At 34.0% G+C, this 9,668-nt stretch overlaps 1 protein-coding gene across 3 annotated transcripts in view; it reads left to right on the top strand.

Annotated features, from left to right (window-relative positions):
- CHN1 (chimerin 1) overlaps window positions 1-9,261 on the top strand; it is a 258,773-nt gene extending 249,512 nt beyond the window's left edge. For all 3 annotated transcript variants that reach the window (XM_074303053.1, XM_074303055.1, XM_074303052.1), the window contains 2 exons: window positions 5,536-5,641; window positions 8,389-9,261. In XM_074303053.1, the coding sequence (XP_074159154.1) occupies window positions 5,536-5,641; window positions 8,389-8,560 (278 nt within the window). In that variant the 3' untranslated portion in view covers window positions 8,561-9,261. The remainder of the gene's footprint in view (window positions 1-5,535; window positions 5,642-8,388) is intronic.
- Window positions 9,262-9,668: the final 407 nt, after the last annotated feature.

Consider the following 9,668-nt stretch of genomic DNA (forward strand, 5'->3'; position numbering starts at 1 on the left):
TATCCAGTCCTTTTGAAATCCACACATTATATTATTTTTAATAACTAAAAACAAACCAGGAATAAACTATGGAGAGCAGTTCTAAAATATTGTTTCATCCCTAGGGATATATTTTTTAACCAAGGAAGATCATGTAAAGAATTGCTATCCTTCTTCCCAGCCCCCTTAAAAAAATACCCCATTGACTTGAACTCCAGTTCTCTGTAGGATAGGTCTGAAAACCAATGCTTATTTTCAGACAACATTCTCTTCCAGGCCCTTTTTTTTTCTTTCCAGCTTTTGAAGGATTTTGTCCATGATTGAGTTACACTGCTATAACCTTTGAATATCAAGTCACTGTCCGCCTTCCCCCCCATAATAGTGAAACATTGTAGTTGAACTCCTCTTCTCTACTTTTCTCTCCCTCTTCCTCTTCATTTTCCCTCCCTCTTACTCCTTTTTTCCTCTCCCTCTCTTTCTCTCTCTTTTTCTCTCCCTTTCTCTTTCCTCCTCTTCTTCTTCTATCTCTCTCTGAATTTACATATATATATATATATATATATACATATGTATATTTAGAGAGACAGAGAGACAGAGAATTATTTATATAAGTACAAATTTTTATTTCTATTTTCACTTTCCTTTCATGTCATACTTTGGGGGATAGAGGGTAGTGCTATGGCACATGATACAGTTTTAGGGACTCACCATGTGTTAGTTCAGGTTTATTGAGCACAAATTACTGAACATAGTGTAAGCATTTAATTTACATGTCTGCTATTGGTACCATCATTTATGGAGCTTTCTATTTCAAGTGCATGTTTTGTTTATTTATAGTTTTATGTAGAGCCTTTCCTCCTGAAGGCTCAGATGAGACACAAACTGCCAATGCATGATATTTCTTAAAGGAATTGAAAGCCAAGAGGTAGGCGAGGGAACAAAATAGAAAAAAAAAACGGAAAGGTTGGGAAGGGGGGCAAGTGCTTTGTAAGTTCTGATCAGTGTTCAACAAACTTCTAATTCAGTAGCTTTCAAATGTTTTCATCTTTCTTTGCCCAGAGATTTTTACAGTCTGAAATTTCTTTTTCATCTCTTGTCATCACCATCACTCCAACCCTCCCTAAAATAGATAAAGCTATTCAACCTGATGGTTTCTCCTTGAGAAGCTCTTCTAGGTTCTGTTTGTGTGGGCCAGTCTTTCCATGGGTCTGAACAGGCCTTGAATTCTAAAAAAAGATTAACTATAGGAAATAATAATAGCTCACATTTAAAGATCACTTTAAGGTTTATATAGGAGTTAATCTTAGATTATCTCATTTGGTCCTCACAAAAAAAGTCTATGAAGCAGGTGTAGTCTTATCTCTAGTTTACAAATTAGTAGATTGAGGCTAAGAGAGTTAAAGGACTTTTTAGAGACATTCAGCTAGTGAATCAGCATTCAAATTCAGGTCTTCCTGACTCCACATCTGATCTTTTGTCTGTTACATGATGGGATGACTTTTGGAGGTCTGTTAACCTCATAGAAAGATCTTAGCAACAGCTCCTGGAGAATGGAGGGAGAAATACTAATCTTCTAGAGGGATCAGTTTCTCTCTTTTCTTTCTCCCTCTCTCATTTCACTGTACATGGCTAGGCATGGATGTGTTTAAGTCAGGATGTGCTGAAAAAGATTCTCCAAAATTTAAGAGGGTAATGATGTTAATTTTTAAAAATACTAATGACTTTACTAATTATCTCCTGAGAACATGGGTCTCTTTTCTCAAAAAATTATAACCAAATGAAAGGAAATGAGAGAATCTCTAGCAATAGAACTCAGTATTCTCTGTCCCTTTCAACTTATACTTTCCCAAGTAGAACAAAAGTATGGAAATTAGGGCATCTCAACTTTAATGATTTATTCTTTGATTATCAATATGTCTATAGATCTTCACATATTCTTATTCCCTTATAAGAAATTGATTGTGAATATTTAAGAACTATAATTATAATCCTTATATTAAAACCTCTCCATGTATCTAGGGTCTTTGTTATTATTTCTATTACTAGCTTTTATTTAGATAGTAGACTCACAGAAAACTTCTACTCACAATAAGGTAAGGAGTGTTGTCATCTTGCTTTACCAATAAGAAGTTTCAGACTCAGAAAAGTTAATGACTTGCCTTTGATCACCCAGTTAATATCAGAACAAAGACTTTAAACTAAATTTTCTGATTCCCAAGTGAGTTTCCTTTATAATATATTACAGCACCTTTATTTAAAGAATATGTTTTGGAATTTTAGACTGAATATTATGGAATCTTCAGAGTTAGGAGGGACCATAGAGGTCAGCACCAAATGTTTGAATTCTTTCTGCATTCAAACATTCCAGTGTTCCCTGATTCACCAAAAAGCCCATTCTTTGGTTTATTCAATTCAACTAAAATTTATTGATTATCTTCTATGTTCAAAGCACCACAAATCTATGAGAAAGATTGGGATTTAAAATCAGGTATGGAAGATAAGCTATACCCAGATAATTAGGATTCAATTTATATTGTGATAATAGTTCAGAGAAGGGAGATATCATTTGGGGGCAAGGGGAATCACCCCTTCTGAGATGTAGGATGTGCTCAGCTAATTATAAACAAACTGTAAAGATAGAACAAAGGGCATGTGAAAGGAAATTGTGTGTGATTAAAGTGAAAAAGTAAATTGAGCCTTGAGAGTGGAAGGCCTTGACTTGGCCATGCTAAAGAAACTGAACTCTTTTCTATCAGCAGTGGAAAACCAATGGAGATCTTATACTTTATATTGAGTTGTTCTGATGTCTGGAACTTCAGAGAATAAGTCCATTCCCTTATCCAAATGGTAGTCCTTCAATTATGGGAAGACATCATTTAAGATATATTCTTCTCTTCTCATTCCTAAACATTTCCAAAATTTTCAATTATTTTTTTCAGATAATATAATTTCCGGATTTCTACATCATGTCAGTCACTCTACTTTGTTCATGCTGTCTTAAAATGTGTCAATAGCTTAGTACTAGGTCCAGGAACATGCTGAAGCCAACTCAAATCAGACTTGTTCTATTCCAGATGTGAACATTTATACCTTGGGATTCAGTAGACATTGTAAATCAGGACTTAATCTCTTATTTTGTTTATTGTCTACACTTAAGAAAGTGGTAGAGAAAAATATTAATAATATAGATTATTTTTTTCCAAAGACAGTGTTGCTAAAACATTTACCAATATATCCTTTCCTAGAATGAAGGAGGGGGCAAGGAAGCTCCACGTTCTGAGCTCTATTAGTAATCTAATTTGGATAAAGGAGATATTTCCAACTTACTGCTTTCAGCTTATTTAATGAATCATGTCTGATTTTGAAATCTTCTATTCTATATTCTTGTGACTATAACCACCAGAATAAAATACAAGACTATTTTGAATTTCTTGGGATATTTGAGAAAAGTTACACATTCTCATTTTCATATCCCCTGTATTCTACAAAAATAATAATAATATACAATAAAATAACAATGTATAATCACCATTATTCAGAAATCTGAGCAGTAAAGGATATTAATATTGTCTACTGCTTTTTCCTGAGTAATGCCAGTAGAAAATAGTAGCATATACAGTATGCTAGTCACTAATGTGATATAGTCCATTAAAAAACATTTGATTCAGAGTTAGAGGTTCTTGCTTCAAAATTCCAGCTCTGCAACGATCAATGTTGAAAAATTATCCATGCTTATATTTTGAAAATAAAAAGCTTTAATAAAAAAAAAAATCCTAGCTCTGCTTCTGAGCAATTTGGGGTGATCTACTTACCTTTCTTCCTTCATCTTCAAAATAAGGAGTTTTCTTTAACTCCCCTTGTAGAGGGGAGTTGCAGAGCAGCTCCTCTGCTCTAAACCTATCATCCCGTGATCTCCCATTCACATATGAAGGATAAAAATCTCCAAATACAGTCTCTTAAGATAGCACCATCTAGTGGCTTCTTAGCATAATGTTTGCTTTAAGAGTTGAGAGATTCCTCAGAATCTCCAATTCATTTTGAAATTCCTCATTTAGTGTTACTTGAGACAAATTAAGTTTGTTACCCCAAAAAAAGTACATAACAAATGAGATTTTGTTTTTGAAATTCTAGCAGTTGATCTTGAAACTTTTCTGTTTCAATCCCATCAGTTGGGATATAACATGGCATCCCTCTTCTATAAATCATCACCTTGTGGTAATGATTGTCTTGGGATTGAACTGGAAAAGTCAAATAATATGTTCTCTATTGTAAAGACGTGAACTGAGGACTGTGTAGCTTTGGGCATAAATTGTAAAGAGTCACGATTTTTTTTTCCAAATAAAGAGGTTTCATTTATTTTTCCCTCTTTGAAGATGCTTTCAAATCTATCCCTTTCTTTTACACTTATAAGTCAAGAAATCTACCCATTTGGTTGAGATTACCTTGTAATAAAACTTTTTCATCTGGATAAATCCATTACCATTTGGTTATTTTCTTCAAAGTTTGAATGAAGGGGGGTAGAATCTCTCAAACTAATGATCAGAAGCTTAGGTTTTATGTCTTATGTGACCTTGACCAATTAGGTATTGGAAGGATGAACAATTTGGAGGCAGAACTAAAAATATACTGTTTGTTTCTCCTTGAATGCTTGAATTAAAGTTCAAAAGATTTAAAGAAGCTCAAATTAGAACAGAATGAATGACTATATATTGTGTCATAGTTTGTCATAAATATCAGTATTTGCCTCTTTAAAATAGCCCCTTTGGAACACCTCAGAATGTTTCCATTTTAAAAACATTTTTATAATTCCTTTGTAAATACCTTGAAAACCTGTAGCCTTTTATGAATCTTTTCAATGGTACCATTTTTGAAAATGAATTTCATTTTTGGAAAGAGCCAAAAATCATTTAAACTCAAGATTGACGGTTATCTTCCCATAGATGATACCATTTTTGGTCAAAAAGCAGGTACAAGAAATTTCATTTTTCTGTGATTCAGAAATTCACTTGGAAGATAGTTCTGCTATGTTCCAGAAGGGTTTTGAGCAATAGAAGCTCTGTTAAAATATGTCACTCCCCCCAAGGTGACTATTTTGAAAAACTACTCTCATTTCTGAGGAAAGATTTTGGTTGTTGTTGTTGTTGTTGTTGTTGTTGTTTTTTAACAGTTTCATTCATTGCCTCCTTGCCATACCAGACAGAAAAATAGATAGGTAGGTAGATAGATAAGATACATAGATATTTCAATGTTGTTTTCTTGGTCATAGACAATTTTCTTCCACAGATTTGATATAGAAGTATCATATTCCAACAAAACATCTTTGAGGAAACTTAATTCATTCCCAAAATTTAAGTAAATAACATTTATAAGTTGAAATTCCTGCCTTTGGGAATCTTCAATTTGATCATTGGAAAAAGGGGAGAAAATACCACAAGCATGGATTTGTAAGAGACAGGATTATTCCAGAGTGGTAGAAATTTAATGTTAAAGTTTGGACTATAGTGGTCATCCGTATCACCAAGGTTATTCCCTATGATATGTGGTTTAATGTTTCAGAGACTTTGGATCCTGATGAACAGCTGGAAACTCTTCATGAAGCATTGAAACTACTGCCACCTGCGCACTGTGAAACGCTCAGGTATCTCATGGCACATTTAAAGAGGTAAGTGATTTGTCCTGAATTTTGAGAATGACTTGTAGTCAGACAGTAAAAATAAATAAATAGCACAGGCACCTACCTCCTGAGGTGGCATTCAGGGGATATTGTTCCATCATCTAAGATTGGAAATCTCAACAGGACCTCTATTGAAATAGACCTAATGGTCCTAAGATGAAAACTTCATAGAAATGAGGGAATGTATTACTAGTAGATGCTAATAGAATGTCAGTTCCTTGAAGAAGGGAAATTTTTATTTTTGCATTTGTGCCCCCCAGTGCTTAGCACAGGGCCCATCACATAATACAGTAGGGTTTGGTTGATTGTTAAAATTGTGGGCTTGGATAGGATGGGTAGCTGAGAAAATAGGTGATGGAGCCTTTTATATCTGTGTTGCTTATACTAATTTTGGGGGAGAAATCAAAAAAGTATGATTATTTATTTTATTCACTGACATATTAAAATGAGGAAAGTAGTCCTGGTTTCCATGTATATTTGTGTCTTTATTATAAAACAAAGCTTCTGTGTTAAAATCCCACATTTAAAACAAATCCAATATGTATAAAAATCCAGATGGGCAAAACCTATATTAAGAAATTATTATCTACCTGTTAAGAGGATTAATCATATTGTTAAATGAGACTTGTGAAGGCCAATCTAAGAAGTCTTCCAAATTTTGAACAGGCTAGCAATGGGTGTACTAATGTCTTAGGACACTTCTTCCTCAAATCAAAGTAGAAGGTAGTTGAAAAATAAGTCTGTCTGACCTTTATATTGTGAATTAGAAAAAGCAACTTTCAGAGAAATCCATGACCTGAATCACAATAGGACATATGGAAATGAAAACTGCAGGAATTGGGGAGGAATTGCTGAAAGAGCATCAACAGCATTCTGCACAAGCAAAGAGAATGCAGACTTGATTAGGGCAGAAACAAGTTTGACAAAGCAGTATCTATTTGTGGTTACCGTGCCAGAAATATTCACGTTCTGCCACATACACAAAGTCTTCTCAACATAAAGTACAAAGAATGGAACTTCACAGATTCTAGCATGGAAAATTTGAAGTAACAAACCACCTTTGAGATTTGAGAGACTTGTTTTTAATCTTTTTACTTAAATGTTACCCTCTCTGCTCAGGCTTTCTGTTATGAATTGCCAGTGCTGGTGCTAGTTAGTCAAATGGCTTGTTATGGGAAGGTTTAAGTTCAAAGATTAGGAGAAGGGAAAGGATAATATGCTTTTTCTTGTATCTCTCAAAGTCTGATTCTTTGTACTAAATCAATGGATATAGATGTTGTTATATATGATTTCTCAGCCACTCTGATGTCTCTCCAAGCTGAAAACAAAGAATTCTTGTGGTTTGAAAATCATATGACCAATCAAAAAGACAAAAAAATGATAACAGAAACAAAGTTATAACAAAAACAAATTTGACAAAAGTCTTTTAGGTGCAAAGCACTATGCCACACAGATAGTTGTGACCACTTTCTAAGTTTAAAAGGAATCTCCCAGAAATAAGAGATTAAATGGCCCTGAAGCAAAATAGTTAAATATTTTCATAATTTATGAGTTTCCAAAAGATGAATATTTATTATTATTTTTTTTTACAGAAGACCAGATGTGTCTTCCATGTTATTTTAGAGCCTTAGTTAATGTGTGCAACTTTAGGTACAAGTCAAAGTTTGTTTCCTGCTTGTATGTAACTCCAAAAGTCCCTTCCCACCTTAAAAATATAAAAATTAAAAAGTGTTCTTTTTTTCCTCACTTTCTTTCTCACTGTGTTTTTTAGTCATGTTTTATTTGAGATGAAGATGTAGTAAAGGCTGTTGATTTTACCTTCTTGTGTGGTAGAGAATGGAAAAAAACATTAACTGAAGTCAGGTACTCCATTCAGATCCCATCTCTAATGCTTTTCTACCTGTATTTTTACTATCTTGACTAAGTCACTTCATTCCCTAGATCTTAGTTCCATCATCCATAAAATAAGGAGGTTGGACCAGATGACCTTTGAAGTCCCTTCCAGCTCTCAATCTGTGATGTTATGCCAAGGGGAACTGAAATTACTCATTCATTTTGGCTCTTTCCCAAAATTCCCCTTCAAAAATGATTCAGTCCCAGGAGGTTCTTAGCTGTATAGTTGAAAACAATGCAACATGCCATGCTGAAAAGGCCCTTTAAGAATAAAGTGTGTTCCTCCTTTCCATCTTTTCCATCATTTATGTGCCCATAATACTAAGGTGTAGGTCAGTGAAGAAAATTGCATTACTATAGGCAAATCACTTAATCTGTCCCATTTCCCTCATCCATACTTCACAGGACTATTGTATCAGAAATAAGCCTTAAGGTGCTAAATAAGGCATTGTTAATATCAATTTTCTTGGGAAAAATAGAGATATGGTGGAGCTCAGGTAGTCCAATGCTTTAGTTCAGGCTTGAATGCTCAGTGAACTGTATGAAGTTTTCATTTCAATCATTAAATGAATTCACTTCAAGGGAAATGAATAAATTGAGACTTATATTCCCAGTTCCTAGCACGGTGTCTGGCATATAAGAATATTTTAATAAATACTAGTTGAATTGATTTGAATTGAACTGACAGGCTACAGAATTTACTGTACTCGTTTGGGAGTGAGCATAGATTTTAAATTGGATATTTTTGTCCTCTCTAGCTGTCTGACCCTGAGGAAACAAACTCTTGCTCACTAATGAAAACATTTTTTGACTGTTCTTGTATGTATGTGTGTGTCTTTTAGGGTCACCCTTCACGAAAAGGAGAACCTCATGAATGCTGAGAATCTTGGAATTGTCTTTGGACCCACCCTCATGAGATCTCCAGAATTAGATGCAATGGCGGCCCTGAATGATATACGGTATCAGAGACTGGTGGTGGAGATGCTTATCAAAAATGAAGACATTTTATTTTGAATTTTCCCTTTTGCATAAAGAGAAGAGAGCTATGTTCTACAGATGAAGGAATGTTTTATAGTAATTTAATTAGCTCTTCTAGCTGAATTATTCTTGATTAGAGCTTTGGGTATGCACCAGATAAAAATGAAGGAATTTTATGTTGTTTATGTAGTGCCACTCAGCTGTCCTTGTCCAACAATTAATGCCTAAGCTCCAGTACTAGTAATCCTGGGTGTTTATCATGTTAAAGGAAACTCAAGCTATTGCATGATTGGCTCCCCTTTGGGCTAGAAACAACAAAACAATGCAGCTTCTTCATCCTGGATAGTCCGTGGTTGTAAATCAGCATGTTTCTCAGCGTAAACCTGTTGTGATTTTGCTTTTTATGTTCTAGGCTATTAGTTTCTGATACTTACAAAAAAATGTGTGAAACAGTACCTTGGGCTCACACATTGTCATTTTCAATTATCATTTGCCAACCTTTATTGAGTGGTTTATTTCTGGTTTCTCTCAGCTCTTCTATCATGTAGTACTTTGTTTCCTACGAGAACAAAATATGTTTTTGATTGTTACTTTAAGCAGTTATACATGCCAATAAAATGTACAACACTGAGCATTTTCTTTTATATTGTTATTATTTGGTTTTCTGTTGTAATTTTGTATTTTTATCTGGCATGCTTATATTAATTTATTAAATTTTGCTTTTAGAAATCCAAAAATATTGATAGCTTTATTTTATTAATTAATGAAAATATTCAGAAATATTTTTCTCAACTTATTCACTCCTTGTAAAATATTGCATCTCACCTCTTCTAGAAGTTCCTATAGAAAGTGGAATCCAGAATATTTTTCAAGTCCTAAGGGGAAAAATTGTCAGGAAGAAAAATATGCATCATTTTTTGTGTTTATTGGTAGCTTGGTATTTATACATGCAGTTATTATCACTAAAAACCTTACCTAGAATAATTTTTACACTAGATCTCCAGTTTGATTGCTACAGGGAACTCCAGAGGAAAAAGAATGTCTCAGTAACTAATAACTATAACCTTAGAGATTGTTGGACACCAAGAGGTTTGCCCAATGTCATACAACAAATCTGTCTATGACAGAGCTACACAGGGATCTC

Source organism: Sminthopsis crassicaudata, chromosome 3 (genome assembly GCF_048593235.1).
Source record: "Sminthopsis crassicaudata isolate SCR6 chromosome 3, ASM4859323v1, whole genome shotgun sequence".
Lineage (NCBI taxonomy): Eukaryota > Metazoa > Chordata > Mammalia > Dasyuromorphia > Dasyuridae > Sminthopsis > Sminthopsis crassicaudata.